This window comes from Rana temporaria, chromosome 6 (genome assembly GCF_905171775.1).
Source record: "Rana temporaria chromosome 6, aRanTem1.1, whole genome shotgun sequence".
NCBI lineage: Eukaryota > Metazoa > Chordata > Amphibia > Anura > Ranidae > Rana > Rana temporaria.
In genome coordinates this window covers 205,564,887-205,586,025 of record NC_053494.1, presented here as the reverse complement: position 1 = coordinate 205,586,025, position 21,139 = coordinate 205,564,887, and the positions used below count along the sequence as shown (strand labels likewise).

The window sequence follows — 21,139 nt, the reverse complement described above, 5'->3', positions numbered from 1 at the left end:
CGCTCGTTACTCTGCTGCCCCCCCCGCCATCCACGGTGAGGGAACCAGGAAGTGAAGCGCTCTGGCTTCACTGCCCGGTTCCCTACGGCGCATTCGCGAGTCACACTGCGCCTGCCGATTGGCTCCCACTGTGTACTGGGAGCCGAGTGTTCCCAGCACACAACGGGGGGGGGGGGGGGCGGCGGGAGGTGACGTAATACCCGCAGTCTGCCCGAGACTGTTGTGGCCGGAAGTGGGTGCAAATACCTGTCTTTAGAGAGGTATCTGCACCCCCCTCCCCCTGAAAGGTGTCAAATGTGACACCGGAGGGGGGGAGGGTTCCGATCAGCGTGAGTTCCACTTTAGGGTGGAGCTCCGCTTTAAGCAGCATGGGAGGGGGGCGGTCACTGACACAGGAGCAGACAGGCAGGGAGGGAGGGGGGAGAGAGCACAGAGGGCAGGAGAGCTGCGGATGACAGAGGCATGTAAACTGACCACTGACCACAGTGTCAGGGCTCAGCAGCCATGATACACTGTAATCAGCTTTCAGGGGGAAGGGCAGAACCAGGCAGGATACGCCTGTTTTTTTAGGTGATACAGTAGAAGGGGCCAAGTGACACAGCACAAGCACTGTGCTGTATAACATACTATAAGGGAACAGGATCAATATATATATTTTTTTAGGTTAACAAAAGCTTTAACTGATTGCCGACCGTATACTGTATACCATATACTGTATGTATACAATGGCAAAGCAGCTCCTCTGCATACCTGTACGTGATCCTGCACTTCTGGGTCTGGGGCGCGCACGCACGCTGCCAACCACCCAATCCTGCTGTGATTGGATGCAATGTTTGCCGGGACCTGACAATCGTTCCCAGGAGAGACAGAATGGCAGTCTGCTTATGTACACAAGGCAGATCGCTATTCTGTGAGAAGGGGAGGTAGTGATCCTGTGTTTTTGATAAGCACCTCCCACAAAGTTAGCAAGCACTCCCTAGGAACACATTTAACTCTTTGATTGCCCCTGATGTTTAAATTCTTCCCAGCCAGTGTCATAAGTACAGTGATAGTGCATATTTTTAGCATTGATCACTGTATTAGTGTCACTGGTTCCTACAAAGTGTCAGTTAGTGTCCGATTTGTGTGCAGCAATGTCACAGTCCTGCTGTAAGTCGCTGAACGCCACCATTACTAGTAATAAAATAAGGGGCCAGATTCACAGAACAGATACGACGGCTCCTGATACGCCGTCGTATCTCTTGTCCTATCTATGCGGCTGATTCATAGAATCATTTCCGCATAGATAGCCCTAAGATCCGACAGGTGTAATTGACTTACACTGTCGGATCTTAGGATGCAATACTTTGGCCGCCGCTGGGTGGTGTTTGCGTTGTTTTCCTGCGTCGGGTATGCTAATGAGCATTTACGGCGATCCACAACGGTTTTCGTGTTCGTTACGTCGTCGCTAGTAATTTTTTCCCGTCGCAAATTTACACCTGCTTTAACATGCCTTAACTTTAGTCGAGCCATGTTAAAGTATGGCCGCCGTTCCCAGGTCGAATTTCAATTTTTTTTTGTTTTGGCTTAAGACGTCCGGGAATATGAATGGACGCTACGCACGTCGCCGTTCTAAAAAATGTCACATCGCGCAAAACACGGCGGGAATTTCTAAACTGAGCATGCGCAGTACGTCCGGCGTGGGAGCTCGCCTAATTTAAATGGTACATGCCTCATTTGAATTGGGCGGGCTTGCGCCGGACGTGTTTACGATACACCGCCGCAAGTTTACGGGTAAGTGCTTTGTGGATCAGGCACTTACACTGAAAACTTGCGGCGGTGTAACGTAAACGGGTTACGTTACACGGCCGCAATTGTACGAGAATCTGGCCCATATTCCATAACTCTATGCCAAAGTTTGTAGACACTGTGGCCCAGATTCACAAAGGACTTACGACGGCGTATCTCCACGTACACCGTCGTAAGTCCGAATGTGCACCGTTGTATCTACGCGCCTGATTCTTAGAATCATTTGCGCTTGAATTCGGGCAAGATACGAGCGGCGTAATTCTTCTACACCATCATATCTTGGGTGCATATTTATGCTGGCCGCTAGGTGGCGCTTCTGTTAAATTCCGCGTTGAATATGCAAATGAGCTAGATACGCCAATTCACGAACGTACTTGCGCCCAGCGTATTAAAATATGCTGTTTACTGCTGTAAGGCGTCCAACCAGCGTAACTTTACCCCTCATAAAGCAGGGGTAAGTCATGTTAAGGTATGGTCGTCGGAAACGTCGGAACAGCGTCGTATTTTACGTCATTTGCGTAAGTCGTACGTGAAGGGCGTAGGTTACGTTCACGTCGACTAAGCATTGAGCCGGCGTAATTTAGGGAGAAAATTCAACGTGATACTGAGCATGCGCCGTTCGTTAGGCGCGTCATTTACGTGGGGTCACGATTAATTTCCATACAACACGCCCCCTACCAGCCAACTTTGAATTACGCGGGCTTACGCCGGCCCATATATGCTACGCCGCCTTAACTTCGGGCGCAAGTTCTTTCTGAATACGTTAATCGCCTCACTAAGTTACGGCGGCGTAGCGCATATGAGATATTCAATTTAATTTGGGTACAATGCTGCACGACCGCAATTTTCAGTTGAACAAAAATAATATGAACTGTTTAAAATCCAGAATATCTTTCCAGTAGTTATGTCCACAGAACATAGTGACAGAAGAGATCTCAGAGTATTTGTAACATTTATAAATAAATAGTTACAAATAAAGTGTAACAGTAAATATTTTGTTTCTTCTTTCCTGTTTATCATCACATATGTAACATTCTCTTCAATGTTCCCAGTAATCTTCCCTCCATATCTGCCCTCTTCCCTCCTTCCTTTCCCCCTCTATCTCCCTCCATGTAATGAGATGGGGGGGGGGGGGGGGGGGGGGGGGTCACTCTCTGTACCTGGTAACAGTTGTGTTGTGCTGAGTGCAGCCACTCCCAGGCAGGATTGTGTTCTCTCCACACAAAAAACAATGGTGACACCTGCCCCAGGCTCTCTCCACCTCCCTCCTGTTACTAAGGACGCTGCTGTCACTAACTCCTATATATATGGAGGGAGAAGAGAGAGGGGACAGTGACCGCTCCACACCGAACACCTAACCCATCGGAACCCGGAGAGATCGACTTTATTCAGCATCATGGTGAGCGACCGACTGCACTCTCTTCTATCCTATACATCTCTCTATGTGTGACCGCACTCTGCCATCCTATACATCCCTCTATGTGTGACTGCACTCTACATCCTATACATCCCTCTATGTGTGACTGCACTCTGCCATCCTATACATCCCTCCCTCTATGTGTGACTGCACTCTGCCATCCTATACATCCCTCTATGTGTGACTGCACTCTGTCATCCTATACATCCCTCTATGTGTGACTGCACTCTGTCATCCTATACATCCCTCTATGTGTGACCGCACTCTCTTCCATCCTATACATCTCTCTATGTGTGACTGCACTCTGCCATCCTATACATCCCATATGTGTGACTGCACTCTGCCATCCTATACATCCCCCTATGTGTGACTGCACTCTGCCACCCTATACATTCCTTTATGTGTGACTGCACTCTGCCATCCTATACATCCCTCTATGTGTGACTGCAGTCTGCCATCCTATACATCCCTCTATGTGTGACTGCACTCTGCCATCCTATACATCCCTCTATGTGTGACTGCACTCTGCCATCCTATACATCCCTCTATGTGTGACTGCACTCTGCCATCCTATACATCCTTCTATGTGTGACTGCACTCTGCCATCCTATACATCCTTCTATGTGTGACTGCACTCTGCCATCCTATACATCCCTCTATGTGTGACTGCACTCTGCCATCCTATACATCCCTCTATGTGTGACCGCACTATGCCATCCTATACATCCCTCTATGTGTGACTGCACTCTGCCATCCTATACATCCCCCTATGTGTGACCACACTCTGCCATCCTATACATTCCTCTATGTGTGACCGCACTCTGCCATCCTATACATTCCTCTGTGTGACTGCACTCCGCTATCCTATACATCCCTCTATGTGTGACTGCACTCTGCCATCCTATACATCCTTCTATGTGTGACTGCACTCTGTCATCCTATACATCCCTCTATGTGTGACTGCACTCTGCCATCCTATACATCCCCCTATGTGTGACTGCACTCTGCCATCCTATACATCCCTCTATGTGTGACTGCACTCTGCATCCTATACATCCCTCTATGTGTGACTGCACTCTGCTATCCTATACATCCCTCTATGTGTGACTGCACTCTGCATCCTATACATCCCTCTATGTGTGACTGCACTCTGCCATCCTATACATCCCTCTATATGTGACTGCACTCTGCCATCCTATACATCCCTCTATGTGTGACCTCACTCTGCCATCCTATACATCCCTCTATGTGTGACTGCACTCTGCCATCCTATACATCTCCCTATGTGTGACTGCACTCTGCCATCCTATACATCCCCCTATGTGTGACTGTGCCCTGCTGATCTTTACATTCCCATATGTCACTGCCCTGCCCTCTACCAGTCTATACATCCTGACCCTGTGTGTGCCTGCACTGCTCTGTCCTAATCCTAACCACATATACCATTCACCCCACACAGAGGGAATGCATCTCAGTCCACGTTGGCCAAGCCGGTGTACAGATTGGCAATGCCTGCTGGGAGCTGTACTGCCTGGAACATGGCATCCAGCCGGACGGACAGATGCCCAGTGACAAAACCATCGGAGGGGGAGACGATTCCTTCAACACCTTCTTCAGTGAGACCGGGGCTGGAAAACACGTCCCCCGGGCTGTCTTTGTGGACCTGGAGCCCACTGTGATTGGTGAGTAGGTCGCCTGTTATGTTGTGTGATTAAAAAGTGTATGAGATGTCCACCAAGTTTTGTCACCTGTAGCGACTTTCTGACCCATTGCCGTCCCATTTCTATAGATGAGGTGAGGACAGGAACCTACCGGCAACTTTTCCACCCTGAGCAACTCATCACCGGCAAGGAAGACGCCGCCAACAACTATGCCCGAGGTCACTACACCATCGGCAAAGAGATCATCGACCTGGTGCTGGACAGAGTCCGCAAACTGGTGAGTGGTTTCTGACCTAGACCTATGTGTTTTTCAACCCTCCTAGTCAGGGCTCAAGTCCTGCGGGAACGCGTGGGAACGGAGTTCCTGCACTCTTTTCACAGCAGGAACGCAGTTCCCTTTGCAGGACTAGAGCAGCCGAGCCGCCCGAGCCAATCCTTCACTAAGCGGCGATGCCCAGCTCGAGTCACTGTCAGGGGCAGGCGAACCTTAGTAATCCTTTATGTTACTGGCAGCTTCCTGTATATGGATTAATCGGGTGGTGTGCGGGTATTCCGTCACTTCCTCGATGAGCGTATCAATTTTTTTTTTGGTGGGGGAGGGGATCTTGGGTGGGAGTTCCCACACTTTTCCCCCCAGGACTTGACCCCTGCTCCTAGTACAACCCCACCAAATCCTCACTCCTAGCACCACCCTTCCCACCCAAATCCCCCTCCCAGCATAAACCACCACATATCCCCCCTCCAAGCACAACCCCCTCCCCACCTGCTCCCAAAAAATGTTAAATGTTAAAAGGAGGGAGAGTGCACAGTTAATTCCTGTGTACAGAGGAGTCAGAGAGCTATGCCCCCCCCCCCCCCCCCCGCCCTCCTCTCTGTACCCTTGCCGACAAGTCCTTAGCAACCGATGATGTCATCAGTTGGCAGGACGCGGTCGGGCGACCAGCTCAGCTTTCTCTTTTGCTGATATGGGGGGGAGGGGAGTACGAGCATAGCGCTCTGCCTCCTATTTGCACAGGAGTTAACAGTGCGGTCTCCCTCATGTAGCACAAGAGCTAACAGATGATTTCTCTGATCAGGCTGTTTCCATGGCACCCCTAAAGACTACTCAGGGCATCACAGGGTACAGCGGCACCCCAGTTGACAAACACTGAATTATACAGTAAAGTCTTGGATTGCGAGCATAATTCGTTCCAGAAACATGCTTGTAATCCAAAGCACTTGTATATCAAAGAAAATTTTCCCATAAGAAATAATGGAAACTCTAATGATTTGTTCCACAACCATTTATTCAGAAGTGCTTTAGTTTATAGTCCATACAAAAAGATTATAGCAATGTGATTGGTTGTGTAACCATAAAATGTCCATCCACAAATGGAAGCCTCAGGGCCGCCATCAGGGGGGTACAGGCAGTACACCTGTAAGGGGCCCGGAGGTCCCCAGGGGCCCGGATGGCAACCCCCCCTTTTTTTTATATATATATATATTTTTTAAATATTTTTTTAATTCTTTTATTTTTTATTTTGAGATATATATATATATATATATATATATATATATATATATATATATATATATATATATATATATATATATATATATATATATATATATTTATATATATATATATATTATTAAAGGGCCCAGAGGTCCCCAGGGCCCCGGATAGCAACCGCCCCTTTTTTTATATATATTTTTTATATTATTCTATTTATTTATTTTATATATATATATATTTTTTAATTAAAGGGCTCAGAGGTCCCCAGGGTCCCATGTGCCAACCCCCCTTTATTTCATTTTTTATTTTCGTTTATATATATTTTTTTATTATTAAAGGGCCCAGAGGTCCCCAGGGCCCTGGATGGCAACCCCCTTTTTTTTGTTTTTTCTAAGTGTTTACTTTTTTTTTATATATATATATTTTTATTATTTTTTTTTTGTTAAAGGGCCCAGAGGTTTCTTTTTTTTTTTATTAAAGGGCCCCGAGGTCCCGGATGGCAACCCCTCTTTTTTTGTAATTTATTTTTATAAAAAAATAATAATAATTTGTGTGTGTATATATATATATATATATATATATATATATATATATATATATATATATATATATATATTTAATTAAAGGGCCCAGAGGTCCCCAGGGCCCCAGATGGCAACCCCCCTTTTAAAAAAAAAATATATTTTTTTTATTTCTTTTTTTCTTTTTATTAAAGGGCCCAGAGGTCCCCAGGGCCCCGGATGCAGCAACCCCCCCCCCCCCCCGGTTCTCTGCTCCAGGAGGTCCCATACCTGAAGCTCTGTAAGGGGCCCCATAATTCCTGATGGCGGCCCTGGGAAGCCTCCACAAGGGGATTAGAAGCAAAATCCAGCGGGAGCTCCAGAGTATAAAAGAGAAGAGAGACCTCTCTAAGTGTAGCAATATGTTGCTAAATGTTGTACCTTCATTAAATGTAACCATATTGCTACACTTAGAGGCGCCTCTCTTCTCTTTTACACTCAGTTGTGACATGACGCTACTTGTATATCAAGACATCGCTTGTTTATCAAGTCAAAATATATTTAAAAAAAGTTGCTTGTCTTGCAAAACGCTCTAATACCAAGTTACTCTCAAACCAAGGTTTTACTGTACTAATAAGATATACAATGTCATTGTCCTGAGCCCACTAGTCAAAGTCTGTCACCAGCAGCCATAGTTGTAAATGGACCTTAATATTCTTTCAAACCAATTAAATAGTCTATTATCTTGAATCAACTAAAATGCAATTAATTGTAAGAGCTAAGGGCTACATTCCAGGTTTAGGTTGAGGGTTAAATGTATAGCCCCAATTTTTTATTTAGCTTTGGATGGAGTAAGGAAGGATTAAAACTGCCATCAGTTTATTAGATCCAAAAGTGGGAGAAAATCAATCAAGTGAGGAGAATTCACCTAATGCACACGGTCGTTTTTTGTGATGAAATAAAACAACGTTTTAAAAAACGTAATTTAAAACGTAATTTGAAAAAACGATGGTGTGTAGGCAACGTCGTTTTTTAAAATGAAGTTTCATGAGAAAAAACAACGTTTTTTTATAAGACAAAAAACGACCGTGTGTACGCGGCATTAGATGATTGTCACTGGAACAGGGGTCCCCATTGGAAGGTTTAGATCCCTTTAACACTAAAGGCGGCTTTCATGCATTTTAGTGCTAGAAATAGTGCCTATAAGGCCTCGTACAGACGAGGGTATATCCGCTGGAAACGGTCCGCCGGACCGTTTCCAGCGGATATTCCTCCTCCGGATTTTGAGCCGATGGCTTGTACACACCATCGGATCAAAATCCGCGCGGAAAACATCTGCGATGACGTGTCGCGCCGTCGCCGCGACGATGACGCGGCGACGTGCACGACGCTGGAAGGTAACTACGCATGCGTAAAAAATGATCGTGTGTGGGCTAAAACGACGTAAAAAACCCGCACATTCTCAGAAGCAAGTTATGAGATGGGAGCGCTCGTTCTGGTAAAACTACCGTTCATAATGGAGTAAGCACATTCATCACGCAGTAACAGACAAAAAAGCGCGAATCGTCTTTTACTAACACAGAATCAGCTAAAGCTTTAGAACAGGGATCTCCAAACATTCTAAACAAATGGCCATTTTTTTGTCCTTCAGACTTTAGGGGGGCTGGACTGTGCCCAGCAGAAATTCCCCTGGTATCAGTGGGAGTAAACATTACATTTGGTATTAGGTGGAGGAACGGTGTCCTATCGTTGGTATCATTGGGAATAATAGTGCCCCATAGTTGGTGCCAATGGGAGAAATGGTTCCCTTATTGTTGGTGTCAATGGGAGAAATGGTGCCCAATTGCCACTGTCAGTTGGCAGAATAGTGTCTCATATCAGTGGAGGAATAGTGCCCCAAGGGCTGGATAAAGGCAAGAAAAGGGTCGCATCCGACCGCCGGGACGTAGTTTGAAGACCACCATTCTGAGTCATAATTAGTCACCTAATACATTTTCCTCTAAAATGTTAAAAGCATTAGAATTTGATGGACAATATATTTCTACAAGGTTTGTGCTATTCTCTTGTAACATATAAATGTGTCCAGAGGAGGCAGAGAGCTATGCTTGCACCACTCTGCTTCTCTTTGTACTCTTGTCTATATGAATGTAGACCCTCCAATATGATTATTATTGCCTGGTCCTTCCTGTGTGTCGAAGTGGCCTTGCATCCTTCTCTTATTATTAATGACAGACATATTAGCTAGGTGAAGCATGATAATCAAGAGTATAATTAGTATAGGCATTATCTTTAGAGAGAAGTTATTGAACCCGGCGTGTTTTTTTCTTTTTCTCAGGCTGACCAGTGCACCGGTCTCCAGGGATTCCTCATCTTCCACAGTTTCGGTGGTGGCACCGGCTCTGGTTTCACCTCCCTCTTGATGGAACGTCTGTCTGTTGACTACGGAAAGAAGTCCAAGCTTGAATTCGCCATCTACCCAGCTCCTCAGATCTCCACAGCTGTGGTTGAGCCCTACAACGCCATCCTCACCACCCACACTACCCTGGAGCACTCAGACTGTGCTTTCATGGTGGACAACGAAGCCATTTATGACATCTGCCGTAGAAACCTGGACATCGAACGCCCAACCTACACCAACCTGAACCGTCTGATTGGCCAGATTGTGTCTTCCATTACCGCTTCCCTTAGGTTTGATGGAGCCCTGAATGTGGACTTGACAGAATTCCAGACCAACCTGGTGCCCTACCCCCGTATCCACTTCCCTCTGGCCACCTATGCCCCTGTAATCTCTGCAGAGAAAGCTTACCATGAGCAGCTCTCTGTGTCTGAGATCACCAACGCTTGCTTTGAGCCAGCCAACCAGATGGTGAAATGTGACCCCAGACACGGTAAATACATGGCTTGCTGCCTGCTGTACCGTGGTGATGTGGTGCCCAAAGATGTCAATGCTGCTATTGCCACCATCAAGACCAAGCGCACCATCCAGTTTGTGGACTGGTGCCCAACAGGATTCAAGGTTGGTATCAACTACCAGCCACCAACTGTGGTTCCTGGTGGAGATCTGGCTAAGGTGCAGCGTGCCGTGTGCATGTTGAGCAACACCACAGCCATTGCCGAGGCCTGGGCTCGCCTGGACCACAAGTTTGATCTGATGTATGCCAAGCGTGCCTTTGTGCACTGGTACGTGGGTGAGGGTATGGAGGAAGGAGAGTTCTCTGAGGCTCGGGAGGACATGGCCGCCCTGGAGAAGGATTATGAAGAGGTTGCCACTGACAGCGTTGAAGGAGAGGGTGAAGGAGAGGAGGGGGAAGAGTATTAAATGACTGCATAACAATACAGAAATAAAGTCTATTTTTATGAAAAAAATATTGTTTTATGTTTTTTTTTATTGTTATTGTGATTTTGTGCTTTATTAGAATTCAGGAAAAGTACAAAATTCAGCACTATGTTTATGTTTCTTATGGTTCACAGCAACTAATCATATTTACATTTTCAGATTTTAATTGCCAGATGGTATATGAAAGGTTAAAACGTAGGTGCCTATTAGGTGGATAAGGACAATTAGAAGTCATTGGCCCGGATTCAGTAAGGAGTTACGTTGGCGTATCTCCAGATACGCCGTCGTAACTCCGAATGCGGGCCGTCGCATCTCGGCGTCTGATTCATAGAAACAGATACGCCTCAATGTTGCCTAGATACGAGCGGCGTAAGTCTCCTACGCCGCCGTATCTTAGGGTGCAATATTTACGCTGACCGCTAGGGGCGCTTTCCAAGACTTCTGCGTTGAATATGCAAATTAGGTAGGTACGCCGATTCAGAAACGTACGTCCGCCCGGCGCATTTTTTTACGTCGTTTACGTTCGGCTTTTTCTGGCGTAAAGTTACCCCTGCTATATGAGGGGTATCCTATGTTAAGTATGGACGTCGTTCCCGCGTCGAATTTTGAAAATGTTACGTCGTTTGCGTAAGTCGTTCGCGAATAGGGCTGTACGTAAGTTACGTTCACGTCTAAAGCAATGACGATTTGCGGCTTAATTTTTAGCATGCGCACTTGGATTCTTTCACGAATGGTGCATGTGCGTGCATGTGGGGGTCACTATTAATTTAAATAAAACACGCCCACATCATCCACATTTGAATTCCGCGGGCTTACGCCGGACCACATACATTACGCCGCCTTAACTTAGGGCGCAAGTTCTTTCTGAATACGAAACTTGCGCCCTAATTTGCGGCGGCGTGACGTATCTGAAATACATTACGCCCGCCGAGAGATACACTATTGTATCTGAATCGGGGGCATTGACTGCAGATTTGTTCTAGGTAAATCAAGGTATTGAAACAAGAGGATTAGCATGACAGTCAGGAAAGTAACATTCTCGGGTCTGCACTCTTTCTGTAGCCAAATGGGCTCACAATTCTCCTATAAAGTAGTTTGTACACCCTGTACAGCCACTTTTACCTACAGGTAAGCCTATATTAAGACCTGTAGGTGCTGGAAATATCTCCTAAACTTCCATGGTTTAGGAGATATTTACAATAAAGCCGTGCGCCGATGTCTACGGTGCACGCGCACTTTAGAAAGGGCAGATCGTGCCATTTCTAAAGGGGTCATGCCGTGACTGGCGGCTCCCGCGCATGCGCGGCAGTAACGTCACGTGACTCCGGCCAATCACAGAGCCGGAGTCCGCGGCCCCGGAAGAGGGGTGAAGATGGATGCTCGCTGCCAGTGGGGACAGCGGTGACATCGCAGGCTTCAGTCTCGGGTAAGTGACACTTAATGGGCTACTACGCAATACATAGTAGCCCATTATACTTTACCTTTGCAGGGAAATAAAGAGAAAGTAAAGCCCATCAGGGTTTACTTCTTCTTTAAAAACTATATAATAAATATACAATCCCCGCTGTATCACCAGATAAAAAAAACAGAAGAACGCCAAAGAAAAGAAAACAAATGCAGCAAACACATCTTATGCCGCGTACACACGATCGGTTCGTCTGATGAAAACGGTCCATCCTATGCCGCGTACACACGATCGGTTCATCTGATGAAAACGGTCTGATGGACCATTTTTATCAGACAAACCGATCGTGTGTGGGCCCCATCGTTTTTTTATCCATCGGTGAAAAAACTAGGAACTTGTTTTAAAATGATCTGATGGTTAAAAAAACTATAGAAAAAAACGACCGTCTGTGGGCACGTCCATCGGTTAAAAATCCATGCATGCTCAGAATCAAGTCAATGCATGCTCGGAAGCATTGAACTTTATTTTTCTCAGCACGTCGTTGTGTTTTACGTCACTGTGTTCTGACACGATCGTTTTTTTAACTGATGGTGTGTAGGCAAGACTGATGAAAGTCAGCTTCATTGGATATCTGATGAAAAAATCCATCAGACCGTTTTCATCGGATGAACCGATCGTGTGTACAGGGCATAAGAAATACTAAACTGCAATAATATAAATATTTGTGTAGCACCCTCTACTTTAGGTAGGTGCTAAGTGTAGGTTTTTGTGTTAGCTGCCAGTGCAGGTAAAGTTAAGCAGGCCTGTGCTGTTTGTTTTTGATCTGGAGACGGGAGTAATTTAGTGTAGCAGTGGGTGACTGGCATGTACTTCTTCTCTTGGGCATCTCCCCTGTTTCCAGTGGAGAATGTTCTGGAAAAGGGGCAGAGCTGAGTGCTGGAGTGATATGGGGTACTTGTGAGGAGCTCTGACCAATCCCCATCTAGGATTGGCAGGGGGCAGGCCTCCTACATATACCCACAGTCAGCTTGATGGATGGGAAGTTGTTGACTGGGTGAACTGAAAGATGGAGTGCTAGACTATCGTGCAGGAGCAACACCCCCGTCTGGGGGGGGGGGGGGTGTAAATCTGGTGGGGTCATAGTCATGGAGAGGTGTCTTGGAACAGGAGCTAGGATAGGCAGTTGGTCCGTACGTCCGGAGTAAGTCCTTCAGGAAGGATCCAGGGCAGGTGTTGGTGATTGGAAGCACAATGAGAGATCTGGAAGAGGCATGCCAGGGGAGCTGGGTGCAGAGCCAGAGGGAGAGACTGTGGAGTTTGTGTCAATTCGATGCAGCTATGAGGGCGGGCAGGATTTGCAAGTCGGACCGGTGGGATCAGTAGTCCATCACCATTAAATCTACTAAAATTACCGGTTGTTTGCGGATGAAAAAGGGACATACATGGGTCCCTATGTGATTGCAGGTGTCAGCGGATGAACATCCGCTGACACCCGTAATCGTCCGCCTCCGCAAACATCCGATTTTGCAGACGGAAGAAAATCCTATTTTATCTTCCGTCTGCAGAGTGGATCGGATAAACACGGACCTACGGTCCGTGTTCATCCGATCCCCCCATAGGGGAGAGCGGAGAAAAGACAGGGCGGTCCCTGCACAGTGTGCAGAGACCGCCCTGTCATCCACCAGGCTCAGCGGGGATCAACAGAGCGATCCCTGCTGAGCTTACGGACATACGGAGGCGGATCATTACTGATCCGCACCGTGTGAAAGGGGCCTTAATCATTACAAGTATCATAGGTGTTTGTTCACTGCACATATACTTATTTGTATTGTTTATTGCAGTACCATTAGGTCATTTTCTCTTTTTCACTGTTTAGTCCACCCACGGTCCCTCCCCTCCTTTTTCCTCACCCCTTCTATAGACAAAAAAAATATAATAATAACAACAACAACACATCTAACAAAAAAAGGAAAAGGGGGAAAGGAAAACAGGAGGGATATTACTAGAAAGTAGGGATGCACAGATACCAATTTTTTTTACAAGTACGAGTACCGATACTTTTTTTTTTGTAAATATCTAACCAATTACCGATACCTACCACAACTGTTTTGTTTTTACTTCAGCTGTAGCTGAAATTTGTAAATATATGTTACAGTAATATATGTGTAAAAATATTCACTAACACGGCAGACAAAAAAAAGTATTTTTTTTTATTGTTTATAAAATAGATGTGAACAAAAATGAAAAGCAGGAAAATAATAATTAAATGGAGGAAAGTAGGAAGTTAAAGCGGGGGTTCCGCGGGTTTAAGTTTTTTTTTGTAAAGGTTTCTGGCGCTCTTACCTTGTGTAGGTAATCGCTCATCTGTCCCAGTCTTTCAGCCCACTGCAGTGGTAATCACGAGAAAACGATATTTTATAAAATCCTAAGATGGACGTTACCATCTTTACTGTGGGCACTGTGAAGCCCAGCTCGTTCTTCTTCCGGGATGCGGCGAATGCTGACACGCTGGCAAAGTCACATGACCCGCATGACGTCACATGACCCGCGAGATATCGCGGGATTTTGACACATCGCGTCTCCTGGGATTCTCAGGAGACGCTCCCAGGAGACAAAGCACTGATGGGGGATTTTGGAAAACCCTGCCCACTCCCGCGGGGAATAGTGAGTGACAGCTCACAAAAGGGCCTTGTTTCAAGGTAAGGAGGCCGATTAAAAAAAAAAAGAAAAACAAATACATAGTGTACTATGGCAGAAGTTTTTAAGAAGCAGAACTTGTAAATTAGGGTGAACCTCCGCTTTAAAGTGGAGGTTCACCCGGAAATTACACTTTTTAAGATTAGATTCATGCTCATTTTGTGAAGGGGAATCGGGTAGTTTTTTTTAAATCAAAGCCGTACTTACCGTTTTAGAGATACATCTTCTTCGCCGATTCCGGGTATGGGCTGCGGGACTGGGCGTTCCTTCTTGATTGACAGTCTTCCGACAGGCTTCCGACGGTCGCATCTATCGCGTCACGATTTTCCGAAAGTAGCCGAACGTCGGTGCGCAGGCGCCGTATACATGGGCGTAGGAACCGGAGGGGACGGGGGGGACGCATCCCCCCCAGGAAATAATGCGGGGGGGACAGGTATGGTAAAATCCCCCCCAGGTTAGGAGGACTTGGAGCACTGCTGCCCAGTGGCTTATCCAAGGTATGGCAGCCATGGCAAGTACCATGGGCGCCATGTGGGGGGGGGGGGGGGGGCGACAAAAAAAGAAACCAAAAAAAAAAAACCCACCCACACCCGTCCTCCTGCGGGCCGCCTCCCACACTATAGCCCCCGGTGAAGGCACAGCACTTCACTTGTAGTACTCTTACTTGGCTGGATGGCAGTGTTTTCGGAGAGTGACAGGTGCGGGCACCCCCATGCTTGTAGATGAGTGTGACTGTCCAGACCATCGTGATTCGGCTAATTGGCGGTGGCGGAGGCGGAGATTTCCTCCTCTGCGCGGCTTTCATCTTCTCCCCGAGCGGGTCGGTGACGTCACGTGAGGTCGCAGTCACTGAGGAGAACTTCAGCTGACAGAGGAATTGGACTCTGGAACCCGAGCCCCCAAGCCAGGCAGCACTGCAGCAGCGGCAGCAGGTACAGCATAGCTATCATCATGTGCATATGATGTGACAGTGTGCCAGGCCAGCCCACCTGCCAAGCAGCCAATCAAATATGGTGTCTGCTTGCTCAATATGGATTAAATAAACTGTAATTATGCATAGCCATAGATATCATAAATAAAGTGATTTGTGCAACAGCTGGTACTACTTGCACAAATCACTTTATTTATGATATCTATGGCTATGCATAATTATAATTTATTTAAACAATTTTGAGCAAGCAGACACCATATTTGATTGGCTGCTTGCTTCTGTTTGGGCCTGTGCCTGGCACATTTATGACTATGACTAGGCTATTTTCACACTGGGGCTTTGCGCCGTTGGCGGTAAAGCGCCACTATTTTAGCTGCGCTTTACTGTTGTTTTTGCGGCGCTATTCAGCCACTAGTGGGACGCCTTAAATATGCGGCTGGCAGGAGTTTTTTGAGCATCCTGCCAGCGCACCACTAGCTGCCCAAAAAAGGTTAAAACCACCCGCAAATCGCCGCTTTGCTGGCGCTTTGCTGGCACTTTGCTGACGGTTTGTGGCGCTGCCCATTGATATCAATGGGCAGGGGCGCTTTAGAAGCAGTGTTTACACTGTTCCTACAGCGCCACAAAGATGTGGCTAGCAGGAATTTTTTGAGCGTCCTGCCAGCGCACCGCTCCAGTGTGAAAGCCCTCGGACTTTTACAATAGAGTAAGAAAAGAGACTCTTTTAGGGCGCTTTGCAGGGCTTTCCCTGAGTGCTTTCACACTGGAGCGGTGCGCTGGCAGGACATTAAAAAATGTCCTGCAAGCAGCATCTTTTAAGCGCTGTAGGAGCGGCTCCTAAAGCGCCCCTGCCCATTGAAATCAAAGTGGCGCTTTGCGGGCGTTTTTTTTTACCTGTTCTCGGCCGCTAGCGAGGGTTTAAAGAGCCACACTAGCGGCTGAATAATGCCGCGAATAAGACGGTAAAGCGCCGCTAAAAATAGTGTTGCTTTACCGCCAATGCCCCCACCTCCCAAGTGTGAAAGAGGCCTTAAAGCAGGGCTCAAGTCCTGCGGGAACGCGTGGGAACGGAGTTCCTGCACTTTTTTCACAGCAGGAACTTGGTTTCCTTTGCAGGACTAGAGCAGCCAAGCCGCCCGAGCCAATCCTTCACTAAGCGGCGATGCCCAGCTCGAGTCACTGTCAGGGGCAGGCGAACCTTAGTAATCCTTTATGTTACTGGGCGCTTCCTGTATATGGATTCATCGGGTAGTGTGCGGGTATTCCATCACTTCCTCGATGCCGCAATGTCTCCTGGGAGCTTTTGTCATTGTTCCCAGGAGACATTGCGGAGGTCTGCCGCGAGTTATCGCAGGATTTAGAAAGAACTTGCTTCTTTCTAAATCCTGCGATAACTCGCGGCGGACCTCCGCAATGTCTCTTGGGAACAATGACAAAAGCTCCCAGGAGACATTGCGGCATCGAGGAAGTGACGGAATACCCGCACACTACCCGATGAATCCATATACAGGAAGCGGCCAGTAACAAAGGATTACTAAGGTACAGTGGATCGAAAAAAAAAAACATGCGGTTCAGTAATTATGCATATGAGCATGAGTGTCAGAGGCGCTGGCGCAGCAGTGGCAGAGGACTGTATCCATTATGAGGAAACATCCCCTGCACTGCTGCGTGTCCCTGATCATCACAGTGCCACTGCCAGTGAGTGTGACCTGTCTGTGTTCCACTGCGTGCAGTCACTGTCTCTGATGTTCCGTTCCACCTGGCGAGTAAAAATGCTGTCCCCCCCAGATTTGTAAGGGTTCCTACACCCATGGCCGTATAGAGCCGCACCGACGTTCGGCTTCTTTCGGCTACTCGTGACGCGATAGATGCGACCGTCGGAAGCCTGTCGGAAGACTGTCAATCAAGAAGGAACGCCCAGTCCCGAAGACCCGTACCCGGAATCGGCGGAGAAGATCGCCCTCTACAACGGTAAATACGGCTTTGATTTAAAAAAAACTACCCGATTCCCCTTCACAAAATGAGCATGAATCTAATCTTAACATTTTTTTAGGGTGAACTCCCGCTTTAATTAGGACTGATTAGAGTAAATTAAAGGTTAATAAGGGGTTAAACAGAGGAACATATGTTCATCCCTTTGATCTGCAGATGAAGAAACATAAAAATCTAAAAAGAAACGATTTCTTGTTATTTTAGTGCTTCAGTGGCTGAGCAATGTTGGTAATAAACAAAGAAAGAAAGAAAGAGAGGGGAATGGAGAAAGTAAGAGAGAGAGAAAGAAAGAAAGAAAGAAAGAAAGAAAGAAAGAAAGAAAGAAAGAAAGAAAGAAAGAAAGAGAAAAAAAGTAAGAAAGAAAGAAAGGATGTGGAGGGAGAAATAAAGAAGACAAGAAGGAAAGATGGAAGGAAAAAGGAAAAAAAGAAAAAGATGGGGATGGAGAAAGAAAGAAAGAAAGAGAGAAAGAAAGAAAGATAGAGAGAGAGAGAGAGAGAGAGAGAGAGAGAGAGAGAGAGAGAGAAAAAAAAGAAAGAAAGAAAGAAAGAAAGGATGTGGAGGGAGAAATAAAGAAGGAAAGATGGAAGGAAAAAGGAAAAAAAGAAAAAGATGGGGATGGAGAAAGAAAGAAAGGAAGGAATAAAGAAAGAAAGAAAGATAGAAAGAAACAAGAGGGGATGTAGAAAGAAAGAAAGAAAGAAAGAAAGAAGGAAGGAAAGAGAGGAGGATGGAGAAAGAAAGAAAGAAAGAAAGAAAGAAAGAGAGGGGGATGGAGAAAGAAAGAGAGAGGGATGGAGAAAGAAAGAAAGAAAAAAAGAAAGAAAGAAAGAAAGAGAGGGATGGGAGGGAGAAATAAAGAAGACAAGAAGGAAAGATGGAAGGAAAAGGGAAAAAAAGAAAAAGATGGGGATGGAGAAAGAAAGAAAGAAAGAGAGAAAGAAAGAAAGATAGAGAGAGAGAGAGAGAGAGAGAGAGAGAGAGAGAGAGAGAGAGAGAGAGAGAGAGAGAGAGAGAGAGAGAGAGAAAAAAAAAGAAAGAAAGAAAGAAAGAAAGGATGTGGAGGGAGAAATAAAGAAGGAAAGATGGAAGGAAAAAGGAAAAAAAGAAAAAGATGGGGATGGAGAAAGAAAGAAAGGAAGGAATAAAGAAAGAAAGAAAGATAGAAAGAAACAAGAGGGGATGTAGAAAGAAAGAAAGAAAGAAAGAAAGAAGGAAGGAAAGAGAGGAGGATGGAGAAAGAAAGAAAGAAAGAAAGAAAGAAAGAAAGAGAGGGGGATGGAGAAAGAAAGAGAGAGGGATGGAGAAAGAAAGAAAGAAAAAAAGAAAGAAAGAAAGAAAGAAAGAGAGGGATGGGGAAAGAAAGAGAGGGGGATGGAGAAAGAAAAGGAAGGGGGAGAAAGAAAGAAAGAAAGAAAGAAAGAGGATGTGGAGGGAGAAATAAAGAAGAAAAGATGGAAGGAAAAAGGAAAAAATAAAAAGATGGGGATGGAGAAAGAAAGAAAGGAAGGAATAAAGAAAGAAAGAAACAAGAGGGGATGGAGGAAGAAAAAAAGAAAGAAGGAAAGAGAGGGGGATGGAGAAAGAAAGAAAGAAAAAAGAAAGAAAGAGAGGGTGATAGAAGGAGAAAGAAAAAAAGGAAAGAAAGAAAGAACATAAGAAAGAAAGAAAGAAAGAAAGACAGATGGAAGGAAGGAAAGAAGGAAAGAAAGAGAGGGGGATGGAGGGAAAAGGAAATAAAGAAAGAGAGGAGGATGGAGGAAAAACGAAAGATGGAAAGAAAGAAAGAAAGAAAGAAAGAAAGAAAGAAAGAGAGAGGGATGGAAGAAGGAGGGAAGGAAGAGCACCCCTACATGTGTACAGTGTACTCACTGGGAGGCAGGAGGAACTGGATGAATGGATGGATCGGGCTCCATCTTTCCTTTCCGTTTGCTGGGCTTGAGCTTGAATATTCCCGCCCACACATCCACTTCTCTGAGGCTACACAGAGAACGCTGCCGAGGAGTGTGGGCTGGGCAGACACAGAAGAAGAGGGCGGGAGGAGGAGGAGCAGAAGCTCTCTAATTATGCAAGAAGAGGCGGCTCTCTAATTAGGCAAACCAGGCGGCTTTCTAATTAAGAAAAGAGGTGGCTCTCTAATTAGTATCTAGAAGAGGCGTCTAGAAGAGATGGCTCTCTAATTAGACAAACCAGGCGGCCGTGAGGCCCCTGTGTGTGCGAGGCATTAGGCAACCACCTAATTTGAGCCACCTCTGTCTGGTAGCATTATAGTAAATACAGTAGATAGGAAGGTACTGTATATTATATTTACTTGTTTTAAACTTTTTATTTTACATTTCTTGAGTTGTTTTCTGGTATCTGGCCATGGCAAAAATTATATCATATATCCCAGGAGTCTTCGTGGACAATTTTTTTTCTTTCATCTGAAGGAGGGGAGGAGGGGCTTTCTCAGCTAAGTACACTCTCCTGCCTGCATGCCTGAGCTAAGGGCAGATGGATTCTGGGATGTAAATGCTTGCATGAATTACCTGCCCTTACTCAAGATGGCCGTCACTAGAAATGCTAGGGTGGTGTTTTGCAAAGTGATTTCTCAACAAAATAAAGCATGGAGACATGGATGGATGGGTGAGATTGCTTTGAATATTGAATATGAATGAAATAGAGTTTTCAGTTTGTGGTGCTCAGATACAGTTACATTCTGCTTTAACACCACAAGGATAAGCCAGGACTACGGACGGGTAACGTCCCCTGGATGGCCTACCTCTGCTTTACTCAAGCATATCCAGTCCAAGAATAATGAATAGAAAATCTAGTTAAGACCTGAATATGTGCCCTGGTCCCGCACCACCACCATCTTCCCCTTTTACATCATTGGAAGCCGGATATCTCTTTCTGGTTCCTTCAGCTGACCCCCTGATGAAGATGCGCTGCGGTGCACCACCAAGGGACAGGCTACAAGAACCAGGAAGAGACAGCTGACCCCCTGATGAAGATGTGCTGTGGTGCATCACCAAGGGGCAGGCTACAAGAACCAGGAAGAGACAGCTGACCCCCTGATTATGCTTTGCTCCTTGATGCTCCTTGCTGATGCTTTGGCGCTTTGCCTCCTGGGATAGTCATGTCACGCATTCCAAGAGTCTGCGGGGCAATCTACAGGACATGTGCTGTGATGCATCATCAGAGGGGTGAATGTAGCCGGAGGTACGTCATTCTTGCTGTGGCAAGAAATTAATTGTATTTTTCTATTATTTATTACAGGTACTTATATAGCACTGTCAATTTACACAGCACTTTCCATATACCGTATTTATCGGCGTATACCGCGCACTATTTTGCCCTAAAAATCAGGGCAAAATCGTGGGTGCACGATATACGCCGATACCCGCTTTCCCGCGCCGAGTTTGAATACTGCGCTGACATATACCGAGCGCAGTACACTCGTGTATAGTCGGGCAGTCTCGGCTACACTCGCGCTCACGTCCTGTACGTCCAGGACGTCAGCGCGAGCATTGCCGACTATACGCGAGTGTACTGCGCTCGGTATATGCCGGCGCAGTATTCAAACTCGGCGCGGGAAAGCGGGAAACGAGCGAGGAGGACGCCGCAGAAGGACGCCGGACGCGACGAAGAGGACACCCGAAGCCGCAGACGGACGCCGGACCCGACGAGGCCGCAGATGGACGCCGTGCAAGACACCAAACTGTAAGTACAAAAATCTTTTTTTCGCAGGAATTTCTGGGCAACTTTAGGGGTGCGCGCTATACGCGGGAGCGCGCTATACCCCAATAAATACGGTATATCACAGAGATATAGATTATAGTTAAAAAAAAAAAAAAGTATATGTATATAATATATTTTTAATTTCTTTATTTTAATTGTCACACATACATCATTAATCCATCAATCATATGAGCTC

The 21,139-nt window shown here is 46.2% G+C and overlaps 1 protein-coding gene across 1 annotated transcript; it reads left to right on the top strand.

Moving 5' to 3' along the window:
- Positions 1-3,078: 3,078 nt before the first annotated feature.
- On the top strand, positions 3,079-10,227 carry LOC120944192 (tubulin alpha-1D chain-like). Its single transcript, XM_040358140.1, has 4 exons — positions 3,079-3,187; positions 4,665-4,887; positions 4,995-5,143; positions 9,197-10,227. The coding sequence occupies exons 1-4, from the start codon at positions 3,185-3,187 to the stop codon at positions 10,178-10,180; spliced, it is 1,359 nt and encodes a 452-aa protein (XP_040214074.1). The 5' UTR covers positions 3,079-3,184; the 3' UTR covers positions 10,181-10,227.
- The last annotated feature ends 10,912 nt before the right edge of the window (positions 10,228-21,139 follow it).

What these genes read in the sequence shown, in the direction of transcription:
- LOC120944192 (XM_040358140.1), top strand. An exon ending in CCTGGAGCCCACTGTGATTG is followed by an intron (nt 4,888 to 4,994) that starts GTGAGTAGGTCG and finishes CCATTTCTATAG; the next exon opens with ATGAGGTGAGGACAGGAACC. An exon ending in TGGACAGAGTCCGCAAACTG is followed by an intron (nt 5,144 to 9,196) that starts GTGAGTGGTTTC and finishes TCTTTTTCTCAG; the next exon opens with GCTGACCAGTGCACCGGTCT.